This window comes from Chrysemys picta, chromosome 8 (assembly GCF_011386835.1).
Source record: "Chrysemys picta bellii isolate R12L10 chromosome 8, ASM1138683v2, whole genome shotgun sequence".
Lineage (NCBI taxonomy): Eukaryota > Metazoa > Chordata > Testudines > Emydidae > Chrysemys > Chrysemys picta.
The window spans coordinates 88,505,548-88,530,935 of NC_088798.1; the positions used below are offsets into that span (position 1 = coordinate 88,505,548).

The following is a 25,388-nucleotide window of genomic DNA, read 5'->3' on the forward strand; positions in this document are numbered from 1 at the left end:
CCAATAAACTCCAAAAATCTCCTCTCCCCCTCCCCCCGAATCTTTAATGAGAAACAGCTGCGATTATTTGCAGAGGCACTAAGTTAAAGAAAGACCGCACTATCCGATATGGCCATAAAATTCTATTGTTTAAGTTACTCTGTATTTGTGTTAGATTACAATGAGGAATCTTCCCAGATAAAAATGTCCTTGCTAAAGAGTCAAATTGTAAAATTTAATATTGCTATATCTCCCAATCCAGGATACTGAGGATATACAGATGGATGAGGGAGAGATGCCCCTCTGACACACATTCACCCTGTAAATGTATTGCATGTATACATGTCTCCCTAGTTCCACAGCTGTTGTCGGTGAGCACTCTATTAACTTGCAGTAGTTGGAGCAAAGCTTTAAAATTCTATTAATTAAGTGTTGGCGGAGGTGTTTGGAAAGAGACTCTGATAAATATAGAGCTATAAAATGTTTCCCTAGAAACTGAGAGAAAAGTTCAACAGTACGAAAAGTACTCTGGCTGATACATTGTGCCGTTGTACTAAGCCATACCAAGGCTCCGCAGAGAATTCAGCGTAGACAGCATTACACGCTGCTTTATTCAGTTAATAAGGATTTTAGACAGACAGGCACAAAAATATGAAGCCACACCGGACACACAAAAGCAGTACAGTGGTGGTGGTGAATGCTTTGTCATAAGACAGAGGACCAGGTGCTGTTAGAAACGGCCATCACCTCTACTCTGTTCCTAGGTTTAATATACCTTTCAGTCTCCCCACAGTTTCTGTACCTGTGCATTAGTGCAAATTAATCATGCTGCTCTTTTGTATCTATAAGACTTTCACAGCTCACCTTTGTGCTTCCTGGATCATGGGCCCCAACACTGGGATGATCCTATGGTGGCCAATTACTCTGGCACGATTGCCAGATTCTGCCAGTGGTGCAGTACAAATGGCCAAGCCACACCTAATAATTTGGCCCCATGTGTCTACACAACACACACACATACGCTGTTCTCTTGGCAGTGTCAGCGAGGTGCCTCATGTGGGGCCAGATCCTCAGCTGGTGAGAACTGACAGAGGGAGTTTTGCCTCAGTAAGAACCTGCAAGATTGGACTGTTAGTTTCCATTTCCTCCTCTTTCCACTGGCATTTCCTGTTCTTCCCACTGCCACTTTCCTTAAGAGATTCTGTCAATACCCTTATCAGTTTAACAATTTGAACAAGAGGTTGAAGTCACTGGAACAACACTGAGGAATGCAAATATCCCAATCTCACGTAATCATGCCTCTGGTCAGGACAACCCTCTTGCTAGGAGGACAGGGTCCGAGAAGGTAGAGGTAGCAAAAGGCCTACTAAATCAAGTCCATCTCGATGCAAGCACTGGATCTAGTGCGCCACCCCCAAGAGGATGCAGCAGGGGTTACAGAATGGCTACAATTGATCTTCACTGGAAAAGGAGCCTGGAGAGAGGGAGGAAGAGCAGCCTGCAGGTCATAGTTCACAAAATGAGAGACATGGTAGGTGAGGGAATATCTATTGGCCCAACTTCTGTTGGTGAGCCACACAGAGCTCTTCTTCAGTCATTTTAGCCTGGCATTTGCCCTGATCTTGACTAATGCACCTAAAAAGGAATCTGAGCCGAAAGGTTGAGAGAAATAATATTTTAATGACTTCAACTGAAGCTAGCAAGGGCTCTACAAAAGGCCTTCTGTGTTCTACGGACATGCTGCAAACAGTAAACTGTGATTCCGGGAAAGCAAACATACTTCACCATGTTCAGATAACTTTAATCTAAGGGCTTGTTCTCTTCCATTAACCCACGAAAGCATGTAGCTCCTCCAATCATCCCTCCTTGAACCCAAGTCCATTTTCTGCCTTACCTGCCACCATGTGTCTCCTTTCCCATCTGAGTCTCCTTCGTACAGTGTTTTTATCTAGCCAGCTGTCTTTGTGTTCCCTCCTGAAGGCAAACACAAAGTCTGAGTGACTACTGGAATGTGTTGTCATCCTCTGACCCTTTGGACTAAGCCTGAGGTGTTTTAGGAGAGGAAACAGGCTTGTCTCATGCCTGCCTTCCCTACTCATTGATATTCATATGAGCAGTGCTCATATGAATATCCTACTCACATGTGCAAGTGCTGTTCCATGCAAGTAAGGGTGGCAGAATCTGTCCCTTTGTGCCTACCCACCACTTATTGTGACTCTGGATCCCTCTTTCCCAAAGGATTAGACTGAGAGACGGGTCTGAGTCCATCCCTCTTCCTGCATCTTCTCCATCTCACTGTAAAGTTATCACAATGACCCCCGGCTAACAGTAGACAACTCTGCTCATGCACCTTCTTCCATGGCCACTTGCCACCTCTTCCCTGCCTTCCCTACAATACCTCAATAATCCTACCCATGGCATTGCTGAAGCAAATCTCTTCCCACTGTTACATGTGAGAAGTGGCCGCTTTGGCCAATACAGTGAGGTTCAGGAACTGGGACTCATTCTGACCAGAGACCTGACTCTCAGGGGATGTGGGGATGCAGAGAAGGTCTTCTCCTTCCTGGATTCCTAAGTGCTCTGAAGTAGCTGATGTGCAAGAACACACTATGCCAAATGGTGGGGCCAGCCAATATTGATTTTTTTTTAAATGAACCATCTAGAGGGATGCAGTCTGGTTTAAATAACAGAATATCACCTTTGCTTCCAAATAAACAAAACTAATTCAGTCAATTTGGTTCCCTGTTCCTTCCCCTTGATTCTCATTTCTCAAAGTCGGGATGAGATTAATGAACCATTTGCTGTATTCCTAGCAGGCCCTGCATTTCTCAACATGCCCTGATCTGCAAAACACCTTTAGCAATTGGCTGTCAGAACTTTAGCTGATAATACTGAGAGTTTGGGGGCAATTAATATCCTAAAATTCAGTCGTTTCAGGCACTTGATTGCAAAATAAAAAGCAATTATCAGCATGACAAACCCAGACGACTTTCTCTTTTGTTTATTTAGTAAAGGGAGTCTACCACCTACGCGAGGTGCCACTGAACTCTGTAGCAATGTAAGGCAAAAGATAATTCCTAAATAGCGCTAAGTCCTCAACACCTGAGAAAAACAATAGACCTTTTACATAACTGTGTTCAGTAAACAATATAGCTGTGATCACACCCTGAACTGAAACCGACTAATTATAACATTTTGTACTTCATCTGAAGATTTCAGTGTGCAGGAATAGAGGAACTGCTCTACCAGATCAGACCAGTGGTCCATTTAGTCCAGTAATATCTCATCTCTGACAGTGGCCCAGCACTAGCTGTTTCAGTGGAAAGTGCAAGAAACACCCCCATTATAACCTGTCTATAGGGGAAGTGACTTCCTGTCTAACCTGTCTACGGGGGAAGTCAGGGAGCTGTTATTGGTTGGCAAAATTCCTTTCTGCCTTAACCAACCATTCCTTCTGGAGCGGGGACTAACATACCTTGCTGTGATTTAGCCCCCTGCAATCCTTGTGTTCCTGACTTACTGCTGCATTTCATTTTTCCCTACCTTCACAAGTCTAGCTGGACTGCAGAGTTAAGTTTATGATTATGAAATTAAATAAATAAAACAAGTTAAACCACACAAAAGAGTGTGCCCTGGAGCTTGAGGGTTTCTAGCTCTTATAGATTTGTTACAGATGGGGAAACTCGGGCCCATTTGGATTCCGTGATTTGCCCAAGGTCACACAACGAGTCAGTATCAGAGCTGGGAAAAGAACTCAGGTCTCCTCATGCCCAGCCGGGTGCCATACCCAAGGGCCACAATGCCAGGAGAGATACCCAGTGCTTCTCCCTCGACACGATTATAAAGAAGACATTCTACCCTTAATACTTGAAGTGTGGTTGTATGTGGAGAAGTGAGCATGTTCTACTGGATGCTTATTCAATGGAAATCCGTCAGCTAGCGGTAGTGTGTGATCAGTGGTTCACAGCTTCTTGGGGACAAGTGGACCAGTTTACCAGACAAAGCCCTAGGCTAGGCTAGCTGGTGTCTGCAGCCTCCCAATCACTCATGCACCTCTAACTCACATCGGAGCTGGTGCTGCTTTTGGCTGGGTGAAGGGACTTTTAAAAGGCTTAAGCCAGCAGCCCTTGAGGTGTGATCTACAAAACATTTCCAGGTAGTCTACAGATTAAAGCAGATGAGAACCAGGCCGTTGAGGGTTGAAAGGGCAGGAGAGCAAGCCAGTCCACCGGGGAAATTTTCCCTTAAAAAGTGGTCCACAAAATGAAGGAGCTGAAATCCCATCCACCATGCATGGTGGATTAGAGCACATGCAGTTGTGACAGAATGCCCCAAAGCTCAGCACAAAGACTACACCTGGGAGCTTAGAGTGGCACTCTCAAATGTCTCTGCCCTGGGATGTATGTGTTGGCAACCCATGTAGCTGACGACATTTAAAGCTGACCCTGAATCCTGATGATTATACAAAAGACCTCACTACGGGTCGCTTCAGCACAATGGCAAAAACAAACTGCTAAGGCAAGATTCAGAAATGCATGGGCCTGCAGTCCAATGTGGCAGCAAAGTGGTAACCGGGAGTGTTTGATTGAAGTGATCTGTACAGTAATTACTCTGAAGCAATTGATAGTCTGTGTTAATAGTCTAATTGGGTCACTCTAAACTAGAGCTGAGTGAATAATGGATTTTTCAGAATTTGGAGCAGAACCAAAAAAAAAAAAAAAAAAAAAAAAATAGAAAACAAATCTGGTTTGATTCAAACCAAAACCAAAAACACTGTTTCAAATTGACCTAAACATTGTGTGTGTGTGTGTGTGTGTGTGTGTGTGTGTTTAATTGACCAAATATGAAAACAAAATGCCATCTCATAATGAAAAAGTCAAAACAAAACATTTTGAAATGGTCAAAATGAAATGTTTCGACATTTTTTGGGGAGGAAAATCAGGTATTTTTTCAGCTGAAATTATATATCAAATTCAACCTGAATTCATGAATATTTTCAGAGCACCAAAAATGCATTTTTTGGTGAAACTGTATTCCCTGAAAAAAATTTCTCCCAGTTTTATTCAGAACATTTAAAAGCCCCCCCATCATAGAGCGCTTCCTGAAACCTCACTCAGTCTTATAGCAACAAATTTCCCTTCATTTTGAGGAATCCTCTTCCACAAGACAGAGGCAGCCAAACTGCAGCTATTTTCTCCTCCTCCCTCCTCCCCTTATTCTATTTGATTTTAAATAAATTGATACATAAAAGCACAAGACTTGCAGAGGATGCACAGCAATAATGCTAAGGTTGCTAGGCAACGAGTGTCCATTTGGGGGCTGAATGAATGACAAGCATCAGTGCTGAGAGAGGGGGAAGGAGGTGAGTCTGACTGACAGTCAGCCAACATCAAACTGCTCAAACTGCCCAAAAGATTTCACCACTCCTGCATCCAGATAATGGGGGGGGGTGGGGGTGGATGCGTTTGTTTCTTATGAATCAAACAGCGAGCGGATCGGTGATGGGCAGTTTTACTTTATCCTGGCTAGTGGGAACGCTACCGAGTGAGATAATGAAAACCTCCGAACGACTGGGAAGACTTTCAGAGACTCTTGGTAACCCCATTCTTCAGTGCTGTCTAGGCAAAGCATAACATTTGCTGCCCAGACTTGCAGATGTTCTAAAGAACTAGAGAATCCCCCTTCTTGCAATGCTAAATGTACAGGAAGAGTTGCACTTTCAGAGGGCCTGTAAGATGCACCCCCAAATTCTGTAGGTGAAGTTCATGGAGCATGGAATCCCCTTTAGCCATACATGCAAACTGAGTTATGAATCTACCTGGCCATTTTATGAGCCAACTACCTGATTTGCATGCAGATATAGGGATGAGTCCATAGATTGTGGCTTCTTCTTTAAAAAAATTTAAAATCCAGAGGATGTTCTTCTCCATGTTGTAACAATTAGGTCAAATTCTGATCCCAAACTTCTTGGTGGTACCTTGTTAACAGGCTGCATATAATGAATGTGTCCAACAACAACAAGCAGGACACAGTATGTTGAAAACTCCTGTGGAATATACATCTAAAATAGTTGCCAGGTCCTTTAGTTTTCCACCCTAGAATTAGAGAGAAGGGGTCTGCTAATCACATAAACAATGATAAATACGAGTCACAAAGGAGAATGTCTAAAACTCATTTATTTTCCAGGGCTGTTTCTCTCACTTTACATCACAGCTCTGCACGGGAGCCTTCATAATCTATAATGACCTTTTCATTCAAGTAAAACATTCTGTACAACATTCACACAGCTGATTCTGACTACCTGGCTTCATGCAGATAGGGAGAGACAGACTCTGTTCTTTCTCTAACGAGGTTCAGTATCACACAGGGCATCTTGCCAAAGACTTTGCTGCTGGAATGTCTTCCACAGATTTCAGCAAAAGTAGCACCACTAAGGTCCCCATCAGCAAGGTACCGCCTAAGTATGTGCCTAACTTCAAACATGTAAGTAGTTCCATTGAATGAAGTCAATGAGACTACTCAGATGCTTAAATACATGCTTAAGGGCCTGCTGAATGAGATCAAAGGGCAAAATTCTGCTGTCAGGAAGTTCCGTTCCAATATGCCTGCCTGCTATCCTTCCTTCCATCCATCCTACTGTCATCCACATGATGTGAGAGTTCCTCTCTAGAATATGCTCCCCCTACATGTGTGGACTTTCCACTGGATTATCTGAGAGTGGCATTGGGGGACTGGAAGTCAGGATTTGTGGGTTTTAATCTCACTGATTTACTATGTGGCCTTGAGCAATTTTTAAAAACAAAATTTGGAAACTCTTAACTTCTGTAAAAAATGTTCTATATGTTACTTCCAGGTGAAATAGCTAATCTAATTTGAAATCAGGAGAGCATGGAAATATCAGTTACCTACTGGTAGCTGACAAGAGAACCTCTCAAAAACAAAAATCCCAGGGCTGGAGATTGTGGAGTTAAAACAAAAATACATGCCTGAAGGGATGTGCTGTGTATAAAACTTTCCAGCAAGTGTCAAATGAAGGCCTGTGTTATATGGTTCATGAATAAATCCAATAAGAACAAAGGAAAAAGAATTCATTTTTAAGTTATAAATGAGAGTGAGATTTGACCCGTCTTTAACATATCAAACCAAATGCAAAACACTGAACCAATATGTATTTAGGACAGGTTTCAAATGTCCGTAGAAAGAGACAGAATTGCATTATGCTGTATTTTAACATCTGAATGACAGGCAGGATTAAATAATTACTGAGTGAGAGAGAGAGCAATCTCCCATCAGAGATCCTTTCACTGTTCTACCTGGATGAGACAAAATTTGCTACAGCACAAAAGAGTTTCCAGGAGATAATATACTTTGGGGGAGCAGTCCAGTCGCACTTAAAAGGACACTTTCCACTTATTTGGACTACAAATATTATTTAAAAACATTTTAAATGGCAACATAGGGAGTCAAAGTTCTCACAACATCTAACTCTGATAGCAATGAAAATGGCAGATGTGGGGGGTATTTTTTGTTTTCAATTCAAAGGAAACTGTCTTAGCATAAACATTTTTCTGCAGTAGGGGAAAGCCAATCAATGTATTTTATAATTATATGGTAAAAATGAGAACGTAAGCAATTTTTCAGTAATAGTGTGCTGTGGCACTTTTGTATTTTTATGTCTGATTATGTAAGTAAGTAGTTTTTAAGTGAGGTGAAACAAATCAGACTCCTGAAAGGGGTATAGTCGTCTGGAAAGGTTGAGAGCCACTGGTCTAAATGGACCATTAGCCTGATCAAATGTGCCCATTCCTAGTGAATTGCAAAAAGCCAACAACCAGCCTAGGAGGTGAAAAGTTTTTCTTTTATTAATCAATAATGAGGAGGAGTTTTCTGATGTATTCAAAGGAAGGGGAGAGAAGATGGAGGTAACACGATAGCACTCTACGTATCAGCACTACAATTCCCCTTACAGAAAAAGAACGGCAGTATAAGCACTGTGCTATGTTCCTGGCATAGCAAAGCCAAAACAAATTTCATTAAGCAAAACACATTACCTCTCAGAATCGATTGCTGGGTTATAAATGTGACCTGTTCAGTATTCATTAAAACACTGATTTCCAAAAACATTTACAGAGCTGCACAAGGGGGAGGAGGAGGAGCAGGAGAAAGAGGAACTGATTGCAAGCCAGTGGAGGAGTTTGTGCTTTTCCTGAAGTGATAAAGGGTCTGAGTCAAACCCCAAGTCAGTCTTTCCATTGACTTGAATGGGCTTTGATCAGGCCCAAACTGACTAACTCTGGGGAGTAAGGTACATGTCTTGCAAGCAATTCTCCCATCTGACATTAGTGTGAGTTGTGCACAAACCAAGGGCAGAATGCTGCATGGCCGTTAGAACCCAAAAACTTAATTTGCTATATTAGAAAGTGGGTGAAAAGCAGAGATATTCTCTTGGGTGGGGTGGCAGCCCCCCAAAATGAAACCTGCTGTGCACAGAAATTGCCTGAGAGAGCTAATTACCTCCGCTCCCTCCTCCCACCCACCCAGGGAGAAAGGAATGTATTTGCTGAGGTGACCAGCACGCCCCATGCCCACCAACCAGGAGATGACGGCCTTTCCTGATGGGCTCCCCATGGGTAAGAGCTAAGCAAAGTGTTCTGCTAGGGGCCCACCTGAATAGCCTCCAAGAGAAACTATTCTCACGTCAATCCCAATGGAAAGGGAGGACAGGCAGAGTCTCTTCAGATACATTCAGCTTCATGCTTTTTCCCCTTCTCCATAATCCACCCATACAGATGTCGAGTATTACACACCAGGGCATGATTCTCCTGTCATCAACACTGGTTTTCCCTCATGTAGCTCCAATCACCTCCATGGAGTTACTCATCATTTGCACCATTGCAAGTGAGAGGATACTCAGGTCCCCAAAGACCAAAATCTCTCCCCTCTCTCTCCACTCTTATTCAATTAATTGCTAATTTAATATAGTGGAATTATACTCTCAAGCCCCCACATTACATATCTATCCCTGCACTAACCTCAGTTTGATTCTGCAACTCACCATTCATCACGACTAAGGCTTTTGAAACACTTATGCTCTGTGTTTCATCAGGGAAAGACTCCTTGGAAAATGAGTGCAAATGCATTTGATCTATTTGATTTTAATTGACAATTGATCTGTTCTGTGGACTTTCCCAGGCACCTCTCAAGAAGGTGTCTAAGCCCTGTAATGCAGAGAACTTTTTCAGAGCAATGCTGCGTTGAGAAATAAACTGAAATGCAAGAGATGGAGAAGATACAGAAAACAGATTTTAAAAAGATTGTGAAGCATTTAATTCTGGGTGCCTCTCAATTGCTAGTGGAACTCTGCCTTTCCCCTCAGAGTCAGCAGTGCAGATTCAAGGTCTATCAGTAGCAATCCCAAATTCCTACTCTCTGATGGTTGTTTGGTGGCCTTATGTGAAATGAGTTTGATGGGGTCTCAGTCCACACAAAACAGCACTGCCTTCGGACTAACTGGCAACCTTGTGGCAGTCCCATCAAAGAGGCCAAGTGCTACATGAGCCACGGAGATTGAACTGCTATCTCAGGACTACAGGAGGAACTTCAATTCAGGGTGGGCTACATTGGCAGGGAGAGAGAAAGCAGCCCTGTCTCTCCCCCAAGGGTACCTCAATAAAAATAGGGAACATCAGTTTCCAGGGCTGTCATTCCAGCATTTTATACTAGCACTAAATTGGCACAAAGCAATCACAGTGCTAATTTACCTCTTGGGGATATCAGGTTTATGCCAGTGTCTCTGAACTGACTTCAATGGGGTCATTCCAGGTTTACCTCAGTGTACGGAAGAGGATAACCAGGCTCTTAATTTTTAGAATAAAAATTAAAAATAATTTGATAAAAATCTAGGAGCAGATCCTTAGCTGGTGTAAACTGACTCCTGCCCTCCTCTCCCGACCCCTACTCTCAACTTAAACAGCTCCCTCAGATGAGGCTCTGACTTGTGACACGTGGGGGATGTGATACAAAGCTTCGTAATGTTGCATTACACTACTGTGGGTTTGGCTGTGGTGGCTACACATTTATAAAAATAACAGCGCAAAGCTACCTAATCAGGCATACTCAAGGAAACCCAAAACCAAATATTGCTGCAGTAGCAGTAACCTAGCAATACTGGCAAACAGAAAAATCCTACATCCCGCAGCTTTGCAAACACGCTATGTTATTATTGACCTCCTGCAGCTCCATAGCCAGAAGATCTGCAATGCACAATATGCCGCACGGTTTCTCCTACCTCACATTAACATCAAGTTCTTCCATCACAGGCAATAGGCATAGGTAGCTGGGAGTTCAGCGCCCATAGAAGAAACCTGGTCCTGGAGTGGAGACAGTGAGAAAAGATCATTAGAAGTTAAATGGTCTGACCTGTGTTTGCTTTCCCCCATTGTGGAAATGCCCTTATATTGGCACCATTGCCCTGTGCCCTTCTAGCCGGAGTTTGCTTGAAAACAAAATGAATAAAGAACACATAAAAATAAAACCAATGGGGCTTGAAAACCTTTTTATCAGAGGAATTCCTTGCATTGCCCACATGGAGGAAATGTAGCTATTTATGACAAAACGGAGCTACACAAACCTATGCGTGAGAGCGAGTCAAAAACAGGTTTAGCTAATCCTTTTATGGTTTTGTCTCTATTATTATCTACTCGTATAGAATCATATGTGTGCATAGCACTTTAAAGACAAAAGGCAAAATCCTGGCTCCACTGAAGTCAATGGCAAAACTGCCACCCATTTCAGCAGGCTCAGCGTTCACCCAAAAACACTGGGATCAAATTTTGATCTCATTTACACTGGGGCACTGAGTCTTTGCCCCGCTCCAGTAGCTGGTCCACAGAGAAAGTTTATGGGCCTGCTACCATTCTTACCTAATGCATTTAGTCCTTTAACTCAAACAGTAGATTCTTGTGATTTTAGATGAAGATAGCCCAGGTTCAGTCCCTGCTGATGACCCAGGTAGTCATATAAATCAAGAGTAACTCAATTAAAGTCATTTACACAGTAACTGATCTGGAGCAACATCACTGAATGCAATTGAGTCACTCCAGGTTTACTAGTACAACAGAGATCAGAATCTGTCCATGGGTCCCTTCCTCAAGCTACAATCTAAGGGTCAGATCCTACAAACACTTATTCACTGGACTAATCTGACACTGTCTGGCCCAAGATTAGATAAGACACAGCATGGCAATGAGAGAGATACTTGACCAGGGGATGGGAATGGGAGAGAGGCTTATGGGCCAGCCCCATACTAATGAAATTGAATGCTAAGACTCCCATTAGCTTCAGTGGGAGCTAGTCCAGATCCTTAACCACTGACTTGGTTGCTCTCTTTACACCTCGTGTTGGTTTCTTTTTTTTTTTCCTAATGTCTCCGAGTTGAGCTGAGGCAGGAGAGTGGGGTTATTTGTATCTGTCTGTAAATGTAAAAACTTAAATATCTTAGAAACAGTAGCCAATCAGTTGTTTTAAATTGTCATATTTGAATTCAGCACATCAAAATACATAATAAATAGCACATTTTATCTCTGAAGCAGACCACTTCTCAAAAATTGTAGACCAGTGTAATCATATGTAGCTAGGCAGCAAAGAGGTTATTAAAACAAACACAAACATTAGCGCAGTACAGGGGCGGCTCTATGTTTTTTGCCACCCCAAGCATGGCAGTCAGCCGGCCTTCGGCAGCTCGCCTGCGGGCGATCCGCTGGTCACGCGGATTCAGCGGCGTTTCTGCGGGTGATCTGCTGGTCCCACGCCTTCGGCGTACCCGCTGCCGAATTGCCGCCGAAGCTGCAGGACGGGCGGACCTCCCGTAGGCATGCCGCCAAAGTCTGCCTGACTGCCGCCCTCACAGCGACCGGCACACCGCCCCCTGCGGCTTCCCGCCCCAGACACGCGCTTGCTGTGCTGGTGCCTGGAGCCGCCCCTGGAGCAGCAGGTGATGCAGTCGCAATCAGTCAATGCCCAAAGCAGCCCCCTGCCTTGAGGAAAGTAAATAAAATTCAGTGGAGCAATCAAAGGCTGCAATGAAGAAAAAGACCTTCCAGCCTGCCCTAGGACTATCAAACTCGCCTGTGGAACATTGTCAGTAGGAGCTGCTCCCTAAGGTGCAAGGGCATCCAGCTGAGAACACTCAGTCACTGGTCATGGAATGCTGAGTACCTTTCATCAATGGCAAGAATACCTCAGTGGATCCACCTGCCATGCCACGATCTTGCCTAAGAACTTCTCCCATAACTCAGGGGAGCTCGCACCAGTATAGCCTATTGTTGCATAGTCTTGTGAGACGAGACTGCTTCACTTCAGTCTATAGTTTCCGACCTGTGACTGCTGATCTTTGATGTTGTCCGCATTGTCTGTTCCATTTTGTTTGCAGATCATTGCTGCGTTTTGTTATAAAGTGCAATGAAAATGAAGGGCAAGGAAACTATTTTCCTTTCTAATTTCTCAGTATTCAGCAAGCCAGATACTGCAATGCAGGAAAGACATGAAATGTCAGGTTCTGGCCACTATTGTGTGAGTGTAGCGAGGGCTTTTCCCCTTCATCTACACTCCTGAGCAGTGGGCAGCCAGAATCCCACTCCCTGAACACAAAGAGAGAGGAGGTGTGGAGTCAGCTGGTAGTTTGCAGGGAAAACACATTGTTCCCTGGTGCAGAACACAGCAGCTGCAGCTCCTGCATTTGCTGCCCACCTCTATTCTCTGCAAACAGATCACCCCACCTACATTGATACAGTAACAGTTTGGTTGGAAGTATAGACACAACCTGTGTATATTTTCCCATGTGACTCCTTCAGACTCCAGACCCTACCTGCATGAACGGTCTGTCTCTGCCTTGGTGCTGCATTTTCAGATAAGTAACCTGTTTGCTGAAGATTTCCCACCATCATGAAAATAAAACAAGAATCTCATGCAAGAGAATACAACCCCCCAGCACAAAATACAAACATGGGAATTCACAGCATGAAAGTTTATGACATGTATGTATCATATAGCATTGAGTAATCAAGATTCAGTCTCCTGGCAACCTATGGGAAATAGAGCATGGCAGGATTTAACCAGCGTGACAAAGTTCCTCCTCTATCTTGGTGGGTCCTGTGCTTATTGGCAGATTTTCTTGCTTCAGAGATTCACCATGTGGGTTGGGGAACAGCCCAGAGACCTTTCCCTCTGGAAGAACCCACAGTCCAGGTCAATTGGGAGGTTTGGGGGGAACCCAGGCCCACCCTCTACTCCAGGTTCCAGCCCAGGGCCCTGTGGACTGCAGCTGTCTATAGTGCCTCCTGTAACAGCTGCATGACAGCTACAACTCCCTGGGCTACTTCCCCATGGCCTCCTCCAAACACCTTCCTTATTCTCACCACAGGACCTTCCTCCTGGTATCTGATAACACTTGTGCTCCTCAGTCCTCCAGCAGCATACCCTCTCACTCTCTGCTACTTGCACCTCTTGCTCCCAGCTCCTCACACTCACACCACAAACTGAAGTGAGCTCCTTTTAAAACCCAGGTGCCCTGATTAGCCTACCTTAATTGATTCTAGCAGCTTCTTCTTAATTGGCTCCAGGTGTCCTAATTAGCCTGCCTGCCTTAACTGGTTCTAGCAGGTTCCTGATTACTCTAGTGCAGCCCCTGTTCTGGTCACTCAGGGAACAGAAAACTACTCATCCAGTGACCAGTATATTTGCCCTCTACCAGACTTCTGTATCCCACTGGTCTGGGTCTGTCACACCAGATATTACACACACAGGCCCTCTGTACACTTGGGAAATTCAAGTTCAACATGCTTCTGAAAGCCTTTCAAAATATCCCACAAGCCACTGCGGTGTCCGAAACTACAGAGCTAGGTACCCAGAAGATTGTTTAACTGCATTAGTATAGTGCAGGGGTCGGCAACGTTTGGCACGCGGCTCGCCAGGGTAAGCACCCTAGCGGGCCGGGCCAGTTTATTTACCTGCTGACGCGGCAGGTTCGGCCGATCACGGCCCCCACTTGCCGCGGTTCGCCGTCCCGAGCCAATGGGGGCGTCGGGAAGCGGCGTGGGCGAGGGATGTGCTAGCCTCAGCTTCCCGCCGCCCCCATTGGCCCGGGACGGCGAACCGCAGCAAGTGGGGGCCGCGATCGGCCGAACCTGCCGCATCAGCAGGTAAATAAACTGGCCCAGCCCGCTAGGGTGCTTACCCTGGCGAGCCGCGTGCCAAACATTGCCGACCCCTGGCATAGTGCAATGACAGTGTAACTATGGGGGAACTTCTGCAAGAGACCTGTTCCCAGAACAGCACGCCTTGCTGTTTTTGCACTTCTAACTCAAGACACAAGACACAAACTTAGAGACTCAATGGGTCCACATTTCCAGTGAGCTATGATCACAACTCAGAGCTAAGGAAATGAAACTCATTCCATATACAGCCATCATACCAAAACTAATAAAAGCCTCTAGGTAGTCTGGAATAAGCCGCTGGTGCTTTTGTTGACTTGCAGAACAGGAGCTGTTCCCCTTAGTGACAAGACTGCACTTGAAAACAGTACTCTTGGCATCCTTTCACAAGGCTCTTCAAGGAAGCAGTATTACTTGCTTCATTTTCTGTTCTTTTTAGCAAAAAAATCCTCTTGTTGGTACTCAGACTGCACCACACTATCCTTTGGGGTGGCGGGGGGGGGGAGGGGGAAGAGTCTTTCAATGAGATTCCCAGATGTTATTCTCTATGTTCCCATGAAGTACAGTGTCACACATATTCTTTCACAGCAGGAAGTGTGCAGTTCACTAACTCCAGATGCAAAGGAGATCTAGTCCACCTGGCATTTAGGTCATTCATGCCACCAGAACATTCCTGATGCTACCTTCAAGATCCTCTACATGGAAGAATTCAACAAATCCCTCCCCGCCTCTTTGGTTAACTAGCCAATCTCATTTGCCTTTGACAAGCACATCTGTGACGATCCCTGCTAGTGTGTTGATGCAATTCTCCTTGTTTATGCTCTTCAGGTGTTTTGCAACAAAGGCACCAAAAGAGATGAGTGTCACAATTCTACCCCAGTTTGTTACTCCATCATTGAAAACATGGGTTGCAACAGCAGTCACTGACTTCAGATCCTCCTCATTCTTGATGTCTAGCTTCCGACGCATCCCTTGGAAGGCGATCTGGTGCTCCTCAATGAGGCCCTCGACGACTGTTGCTGTCCCACAAGTTCAGTTAGCAATAGTTCAATTACCTGGGGTAGATAAGGCCACACATGACTGCTCCAGTGACCAGCTGGTCCCATTCTTACTTTCCTCTGCACATAAACTTCCACCGGCCTCAAGGAATATTGCATAGAGCTGAATCTCAAAGCTGAATTCTGCATTAGACCTGTTTAATATTCTTTTTATAAAAACTAAGTCACAAGAATTTTCCTCCAGGGCAGATTGGCAGAGGCCCGGGGGGGGGGGGGGGGAGGGAGAGTTCCTCTGCAGCATGGGGCCTGGGTCACTTGCACCTTGAAGACTTTAAACCATGATTTGATTACTTCAATGGCTCAGACATAGGTTAGGGGTTTGTTGCAGGAGTGGGTGGGTGAGATTCTGTGGCCTGCGTTGTGCAGGAGGTCAGACTAGACGATCATAATGGTCCCTTTTGACCTTAAAGTCTATGACTCTAAGATGTCTTTACCACTTACGGATTTCCCCTGAACTTAGCAAATTCCCCAGTCTGGTATATTTTTCACATGCTTTATTTCTATAAATAAAGGCAGCAAGTTAAATCCATAACTATGGCCCCAATCCTGTGAGTGGCTCTATAAGAACAACCCCTTGTGCCATGCAAAATAACTAGCAGGATCAGGGTATCTATTTGTAGGCTGGGATCCAGTTGGCCAGAGGATGACAATTCCATGTTCTGTCAACTTTTGAAGTTTCAAAATTTATTTTTGTTCCACATTGGAATGAAAGCAAAACCTCCCAAACATTTTTGACTTGTGTCAAAAGCCACTCAAAAAGATCCGATTTTCAGTTCTCCCTCCCTATCTCTCATATCAGAAGTGACCAGAGAGTCCTTGACCTCAGAAAACTCTCTGGATGAAAACTTTGTTAAAACCTATACATCTCTGTGAAACATTCCAAGCTTTGGAGAAACAGCTTATTTCAATGAAAATATATTTTTGAAAATGTTCCCACCCACATCTAGCTGGGATGTTTAAAGGAATAACTAATTTTCTTAGGGTTCTTTGAAAATCCCTGTCATAAATGAGAGACAAGGTGTGTGAGGTAATATCTTTTATTGGCCTGACTTCTGTTGGTGAAGGAGACAAGCTTTTGAGCAACACAGAGCTCTTGTAGTTCAAAGTTTGTCTCTTTCACCAACGGAAGTCGTCCAATAAAAGAAATTACCTCACCCACCTTGTCTCTCTAATAGTCTGTGACCAACATGGCTACAACAACATTGTCATAAATGAATAATATTTTTATTTTAAAAGAATAATAATACAAAAAGAAGTCAATTGAAGAAGGTTGCAAACCTGGCTGGAAAAAGCAAGCAAGAAGGCTGGGTAAATTAGTTTCACTTTTTACATGAAGTTCACACACTGACTTAATGTTAGCTTGAAATAGTTTTCCTATAGCATTGCAGAGTACAGCCACATGAATACATGGTATTGCTGTAATTATCGAGAAATTAATGATTTTCAACACATAGTAAACAAAATGTAGCATGCCCCAATGACTTTAATTGGTATGAATATTAATGTAATTTCTAATAGTATCAAAACTCCATCTTGAGTTAACAGAAATGAATATGTTTTTATAATAAACAATTTGTGTGTTTGCTATAGGTGACACAGTACAAAAAAAAGTGGGACTAATTTCTAGGATCATGTCTTCAAAATCATTCTAAACTCTTTCAGGGCTAGGCTTAGGGTGACCAGATGTCCCGATTTTATAGGGACAGTCCCGATTTTTGGGTCTTTTGCTTATATAGGCTCCTATTACCCCCCATCCCCTGTTCCGATTTTTCACATTTGCTGTCTGGTCACCCTACAGGCTAGGCTGGAGTTACAGAGTTTAAGGCCAGAACAGACCATAGATCATCTAGTCTGACCTCCTGTTTATCACAGGTCACCCAGCACCCACACACTAAACCCAACACCTGAAATTAGACCTAGAATTAGGTTCTCTCGTTATGACTTTACAGAAAGTTTAACAGAGTGTCACTGCTATAGTGCTACTACTAATACAAACAATAATAATATACAGTTTCTTGGGATCAATGGAACGAGAATGGGAGTTTAGATACACGCCCTGGAAATGACTCTGGAAATTTACTGTAGGTGCATGTTTAGAACACACCTCTGGCTCAGTACTGACTAAAGTACAGTGAACAGTTCAATCTTTATGGGCCAAACCCTGAAGTTGCTACTAAGCAAAAACTTCTACTGAAGTCAAGGGTGTTGCCTGAATAAATTCTAAGTGAGGAAATTTCAGGATTTGGCCTTTAGTGATAATCCAACTCTCCAACTGGTCCTTCAAATGACACTTAAGATCAGGGTCCTGGTCATTTCTGCTCATTAAAGACCCCATGGCACATTTTGTAGGCACAGGAACTCTGGTGTCCTAGCCAATTCACTTCTGCCTCCCTAAAATTTCACCCACCATTTCAGTCCAAAATAATATCCTCCTTCCCTTCCACTCTTAAAGATGTGTGTGCATTGGCTGTTGTGATCTGCAGGTGGAAGCTGCTGGAATGGTTCCTCCAGTCAAAGAAGGGAGAGGAGCCTCCTCTAGTTGGCCTCAGAGAATGTTAAATATGCCTAATGCCTCCTTCTGCCAAAAAGATAAAACAACTTTTCATCTTCAACGAGCTTTGAATAACTCCACTATGTTCCAATAACCCATTTAGTTTGTAATACAAACTGAATTAACGGGTTAAGGGGAAAAGTGCATGTGAATGGATCTGATATGAACTTTGTTTCAAATCAGCTCAGGTGCATTTTTACCCTTGGCAAGTTAATTCAGATTTGCATAACTGACAATTATGAAATTTAAAAGGGTGAATTTAAATTTAAAATTTAAAATTATGAAATTTAAAAGGTATTTAAAAGGGTGTCATAAGGAGGAGGGAGAAAACTTGTTCACCTTAGCCTCTAAGGATAGAACAAGAAGCAATGGGTTTAAACTGCAGCAAGGGAGGTCTAGGTTGGACATTAGGAAAAAGTTCCTAACTGTCAGGGTGGTTAAACACTGGAATAAATTGCCTAGGGAGGTTGTGGAATCTCCATCTCTGGAGATATTTAAGAGTAGGTTAGATAAATGTCTATCAGGGATGGTCTAGACAGTATTTGGTCCTGCCATGCGGGCAGGGGACTGGACTCGATGACCTCTCGAGGTCCCTTCCAGTCCTAGAATCTATGAATCTATGAAATAATCTAAATAACAAACAGAGCTGTCAGTAAATGGTAGTAATAACATCCAACCCTTAGCCTTCACTCATCATATGGAAACAACAAAGCACTGTTTGAACATTAATTCCACCTTAAAATTGTCCCTGAAAGTGTGGGTTCTTCTTCCCATTTTACAGTGGAGCAAACTGAAACACGAAGTGGTAAAGTGACTTGTCATCCTAGTTCACACTGGGAGTCAGCAGTGGAGCCAGGAGCAACCCAAAATTCCTGCGTCCCAGCCCTGTTCTCTAACCCAGTGTATTCTGCAGAACTGATGTTAAAGTACCATCCAAGAACATCTATCGTCCCACTGCTTTAGAATCATTACACATGCTGCCTTTGCATGCCAGTGGAAGGTAAACGGAAGGGGGTGGTATCAGTATTTTAAAAGTCATTACTGACTTATTTTTACTGAAATCTCCAAAGAGAAAAAATCTGAAAGGATTTACCTTTATTCTTTAGAACCGGCCCTCTGTCACAGACAAGGGGAGGACTCTGTTCTTTTGCTACAGGGACAAAAAGTAGCTACTAAAAATAGCTTTAGTAGCAGGAAGTTACAGAATTGCTTCACTGTAATCTACACTGGTTACAATTCTAAATCAAAATGTAAGTGTGGGTGTGTGTAAGGGATAAATCGTTACCTGCTTGTGATACTCCTGCCCCCCAATGTCGCTTTGCTAGAGCAGCAACTAAGAAATTATTTGGGAATCATTTTGAAACATGCAAAGCTCTCAGTTTCAGTACAATGAGAGTCATCATAGATCCGTGATCTCTCAACATGACCAGATCACAATGAAAAAAATTCTCACCAGAGTAAATGATTCTTCAGTCCCAAATAGCTTGAGCCACATTTAAATTGTTCCCAATATTTTAAAAGTATATTTACTTATTTATTTAGTTGTATGACCATAGCACCTAGGATCTTCAGTCATAGGCCCCTCATTGTGGAAGGTGCTGTACAAACACAGAACAAACAAATAGACTTCCAAAGGGAGCAGTGGAGGCAAAAGACATATCTGGCTTCAAGACTAAGCTTGATAAATTTATGGAAGGGATGGTATGATGGGATGGCCTAATTTTGGCAATTAATTGATCTTTGACTATTAGCGGTAAATATGCCCTATGGCCTGTGATGAGACACTAGATAGGGGTGGGATCTGAGTTACTACAGAGAATTCTTTCCTGGGTGTCTGGCTGGTGAGTCTTGCTCACGTGCTCAAGGTTTGAGCTGATCGCCCTATTTGGGGTCGGGAAGGAATTTTCCTCCAGGGCTGATTGGCTGAGGCCCTGGGGTTTTTTTGCCATCCTCTGTAGAGTGGGGCACGGGTCACTTGCTGGAGGATTCTCTGCACCTTGAAGTCTTTAAACCACAAGCTGAGGACTTCAATAGCTCAGACATAGGTCACGGTTTGTTACAGGGGTGGGTGAGATTCTGTGGCCTGCGTTGTGCAGGAGGTCAGACTAGAAGATCATCATGGTCCCTTCTGATCTTAAAGTCTATGAGTCTATGAGCTACTTCTGCCCTTTTTAGTTCTCGTTTGAATTTTAACTTCAGGCATTTATAAACTCTTAAATATGCAAAGTCCATCCAAAATTGTTAACTGCTTGCAAAACCATGCCTCCTACATGAAGATGATTTTCGGTCTGCAGTTTGTGGGGAGGAAAAAGAAGGTGTCTGACATTAAGGCCCAATCATACTTTTTTCAAAGAAAGCTTCAAATATTTAAAACTTATGATTTACAATAAGAAAAAGTCACACCTAGAATGGCAACTAATCTACCAAGGTGGAGTCAGGAGCATAATTTTCTTAATAAGTAAGCCATCAAAACCCAGGAGATCTCCTGAAAATGCAAAATGGGCCTTAGCTGTAGTGCTGCTATTCTGGTAAATAAGATTCACATAAATAAAATAATACAGCATTTCACTGAGTTGAAAACCAGACTTTTTCCTGAGTAAACAGCACATTTTTCAGACATATTCTACAATGTCTATAATTGGATAATTCATCCAGTCAGGAAATAATTTATTTTTCCCCATCAAAAACTTTGATGAAAACACTTTTTTTTCCATCAGAAATTTTCTTCCGCTTTTTTGGGGGTTTTGTAGAAAAACTGAAAACCAAAAATTTCACTTAAAGCAGAAAAATTTAGAATTTCAATTGGCAGGATTTAAGTTCCTCAATGGCAATCTAAATGTTTTGGTGAAAGGGGAAGTTTTTGTTTAAAATGTTTGTTTTATCAAAAAGTCATTTTCCATCAACAAAAGTTTTGATGAAAAATTATTGATCAACTCTAATAGATCAGTGTATGCAGGTACACATGTGTTAGAGACATATATATTCATAGTACACCCACACCTTTAGTACTGCATGCAGTTCTGGCCACCGCATCTCAAAAAAGAGATATTAGAATTGGAAAAGGTACAGCAAAGGGCAACAAAAACAGTTAGGGTTATGGAATAGCTTCCATATGAGGAGAGAGAAAAAGACTGGGACTGTTCAGCTTGGAAAAGAAATGATTAAGTAGAGAAATGATAGAGATCTATAAAATCATGAATGATGTGGAGAAAGTGAATAAGTAAGTGTTATTTACCCCTTCACATAACACAAGAACCAGGGGTCACCCAATTAAATTAATAGGCAGCAGGTTTAAAATAAAGGAAAGGAAGTACTTCTTCACACTACACACAGTCATCCTGTGGAACTCCTGGCCAGGGGATGTTGTGAAGTCAAAAAGTATAACTGGGTTCAAAAAAGAATTAGCTAGTTTCAGGGAGGATAGGTCCATCAATGGCTATTAGCCACAATGGTGAGGGATGCAACCCCATGCTCTGGATGTCCCTAAACCTCTGACTGCCAGATGCTGGGGCTGGATGACAGGGGATGGATCACTCAGTAATTGCCCTGTTTTGTTCATTCCCTCTGAAGCAGCTGGCATCAGCTACTGTCAGAAGACAGGATACTGGGCTAGCTGGACCATTGGTCTGACCCAGTATGGTCATTCTTATGTTCTTATCCATATGATAAATTGTGGAAGTGTGTGAGAAATTAATTTGTCATATTCCTTTTACAGGCTTACCCACGTTCTGCCCTCTAATCTATTCTCCCCCAAGACACATTCCAATATTCCTAACTTCTGAACACCTTGAAACAGTTTGTCTCCCTCTCCCCTATTTTAAATCCGATTTTCACAGAAATGTGACCTTTCCCCCATAAATGTGGAAACAGACAACATTCAGACCTGAATCAGTGACACATTTCAGGTCCCATATCTCTCAACTTTTCAGGGCTAGGAACATCATCAGTCTTAGAGCCCCAAAAAGGACAGATTAGCAACATTCTAATGGGTACAGCACTTCCAGCTAGCCCTGAAAGGTCCTGATGTACAGGGCCTTAAAACAGTGACTTCATTAGCTATTTCAGGTCATTCTTTAGAGCAGGGATTGGCAACCTTTGGCCCGCGGCCCGCCAGGGTAAGCCCCCTGGCGGGCCGGGCCAGTTTGTTTACCTGCCGCATCCGCAGGTTCGGCCAATCGTGGCTCCCACTGGCCTCGGTTCGCTGCTCCAGGCCACTGGGGGTTGCGGAAAGTGGCGGCCAGCACATCGCTCAACCCGCGTCACTTCCTGCAGCCCCCATTGGTCTGGAGCGGGGAACCGCAGCCAGTGGGAGCTGCGATTGGCTGAACCTGCGGACGCGGCAGGTAAACAAACCGGCCCGGCCCGCCAGGGGGCTTACCCTGCCGGGCCGCAGGCCAAAGGTTGCCGATCCCTGCTTTAGAGGTTTCTAAAATAGGACTAGTTATCATATTTCTCTCCCTCTTAGTCCAATGCAGTTAGCTCATTGCATCTAGAGCCCCTTGAGGGATATGAAAAGAGCATCAATAATATTTTTTAAAATTCTTTCAAACAATTTTAAACATACAACACATGTAGAATACAATGTGGTATGGTATTAAAGGGTTTAATTGATGCTCATTTAGGATGACCTGTATGACTTGCTCTGTCACTCATGGATAATGCATCCTTTCCAACTCATGCCGATCATATACCACACACCCCATCATGTATCCTGCTATGTACAGAAAGTATCTCTTCTGTTGTCCCTTACAGAGATTCCCTTGCTGGCATGATAGAGCCCCGTGGGTTCCTGTAGCCCTGCCAAAGTAGCTTCTTCTTCCAAATGTTTAATTTATATGCATTACAGAATCTGCTCCCGCTGCCAACAGAAATGGTTATGGAAGCCAAGATCACCTCCTGCCTTCTCTCATGAAGCCAAAATTCTATCCACCTCAGGCTATCAGTGAACAAGCCATGCTTAACCTGATCCAGGAAGAATGCCTCTTTTCCGGATCCTGACTCCAGTTCCATCACATTTGCATGCCCTCCTCTTTCAGATATCTTGCTGCTGGTTTGCACTGGGTCAGGGCTGGGATGCATCTCTTCCACCTGTTGGGTACTCCTGTCTAAATGAGTCTTGTTTTATTTCTGATGGGGGACTTCCAGACTGTCAGAAACTGTAATGAAAAGTAAAGACCCACTCATCTGAGTGATCCACTTAAAGACAACACCTAAGGAGTCATCTTTTCTACTGCCCTGGGCCAATGCTCAGGAAAATGTTACTTCTGAGCATCTTCCACCTAGGGGTTAAAGTAAGGAGGAGTGCAGTTCTACCTCCTTTCTGGATCTAGCCACTAAGTACATAGCGAGAGCTCTCCCTGCTTGGCTTGTGAGGTGAGAGCTCCTCCTCCTGTTTTAATCTACATTATCTACTGCTGCCACCTAAGAGCACAAAGTAAATGCTTTGTCCCTAACCCTCACAGGCTGCAAAGGAGACTGGCACTGATTTGGGGGGTGGGGGAAACAAGTGTCAAGTGTGGGCAAGAATACATTGGAACAGTGTTGAGGTCATCAGAACCCACTCAGCTGGCCAAAGCAAGACCCACTGCTGAGTCAATCATCTGTCTCACCCATTCAGCACCATGGCAGCCCCACCCCACTTCACCCTCCTCTCCGATGAATTTGCATCAGCCCCACTGGGAGAAGGGTGCAGAGTATTTGGAAAAATAAATATATCTTCCCTAACAAACAGCCGATTTACAAGAAACCACAGGAAAGCTTTATTCAGAGCCCTTAAGAAATACAAACTGTCTTCTCAAAGACTGTAAAACAAAGTGAGAGAGAGAGAGAGAGAAAGTCCTGCCCAAGCCAATCATGTTTGTCAGGAGTGCCTCTTACCTCTCCCCACCAAAGTTACTTGGTTTGCTGCAGCAACGCTGACTGCTCCTACCAATAACTGCCCCCTTGGTAGTATGGGTCTGCCCGGCAGAGAGCAAAATGTCCTACCCACCACACACAACAGTAATAGCTGAGCAAATCCTGCCAGATATTTCTCTTGAGAGCTGCTGATTAAGTGAGACACTGCTACATTCTGGATCCAATTTCCTTCCATCCCACTCAAACGATTCTAATTCCACATTCTGTCACTCCCGAGATGCTGACAACAGAAGCATTGAATCATGTTACTGAAAACTTACACCTGAGTTTCCTGCTTGCTGGACTATGCACCTTGATCATTTCAGACACGTTAAAGAGAGTAGGCTTTCACGCTGAGTGAGAAGTATCAAAACTCATTTTCATTTGAACTAGAGATGGGCTGCAGCGGCAACATTCAGAGACAGATCTGGATTTTAAAGTCCCTCTCTCTTCTAAACGATTAATTCAAGGGGAGCTAGAGATGAAGGGGGTGGTCTTGTGGTTAAGGCACTTAATCTCTCTGGGAATCAGTGGACATAAAGATAATAACCCTCCTTCTCCGCACTTTTTGTCTGGCTTGTCTATTTCAATTGTAAGCTCTTTGGGGCTGGGATTGTTGCTTACTATAGGCTTGTCTATACTTACCGCGCTAGTTCGGCGGCTGGCAATCGAACTTCTGGGTTCGATTTATCGCGTCTTGTCTGGACGCGATAAATCGAACTCAGAAGTGCTCCCCGTCGACTCCGGTACTCCTGCTCGCCGTGAGGAGTACGCGGAGTCGACGGGGGAGCCTGCCTGCCGGGTGTGGACCGCGGTAAGTTCGAAGTAAGGTACGTCGACTTCAGCTACGTTATTCACGTAGCTGAAGTTGCGTACCTTACTTCGATTTGGGGGTTTAGTGTAGACCAAGCCTAAGTGTTTGTACAGCACCTGTCACAATGGAGCCCCAGTCCCTCGCTGAAGCCCCTGTACCACAAATAACAAACATTAATAATGTTGGGATCTGGGGTTTTGGTTCAGCTCCCTAATCAATGTAGAGGCCAGCTGCAAAACTAAAGGTCGGACTGAACCAGAAGTCCTTCGTTCCCATCCTCACCACACTCAGGGCTAGTCTACACTAGAAGTGCTACAGCGGTGCAGCTGCATGTGGTGATGATGCGCTATGCCAACAGGAGAGAGCTCTCCCACTGAGGCAGCACTGTTCACACCAGCGCTTAGGTTGGTGTAACTTATGTCGCTCGGGGGGGTGGGGTGGCTTTTTCACACACCTGAGCAGCATAAATTATACCAACATAACCTGTAGTGTAGACAAGCCCATAGTGTTTGGGGGTGTGATTTTAGTTCAAGTCCATCTCTAGCTCTAACAGAGAAACAAAAGGTGGGGATGACTGAGGCATGTGAATAACCTCACAACTTTCTCCCCCATCTTCCCATTACAGGAGACTGAAGCTGTGGGGTAAGGCTCACCTGACCCACTCCCTTAAGACCGTTCTTTTGAAACATCCCCACTAAATTATTTTTCACTTTAAAAAACAAAACACCTAAGTTCCACTTGTGATCACAAAAAAAAAAAAAAATAGCCATCCCATAGCAACGAGTGAATGGATGCACCCTTAGCTTCCTGTTTTCTCGGGCCAATTCCCCCAGCACAGAGCAAATGGGGTAAGAATTCTGAGACTGTATGCTAGATGCATA

At 43.8% G+C, this 25,388-nt stretch overlaps 1 protein-coding gene across 12 annotated transcripts in view; it reads right to left on the reverse strand.

The window, feature by feature from the left end:
• HTR4 (5-hydroxytryptamine receptor 4) overlaps positions 1-25,388 on the reverse strand; it is a 237,125-nt gene that overhangs the window by 148,870 nt on the left and 62,867 nt on the right. For 3 of the 12 annotated variants that reach the window (XM_065555894.1, XM_005298011.3, XM_005298012.3), the window contains one exon: positions 10,268-10,349. The exons of 8 other annotated variants lie outside the window; for them this stretch is intronic. In XM_065555894.1, coding sequence (XP_065411966.1) covers positions 10,268-10,293 — 26 coding nt within the window. In that variant the 5' untranslated portion in view covers positions 10,294-10,349. Of the gene's footprint in view, positions 1-1,873; positions 5,415-10,267; positions 10,350-25,388 lie in introns of those variants that run through there. One more of the 12 variants, XM_065555893.1, reaches the window with a different exon arrangement.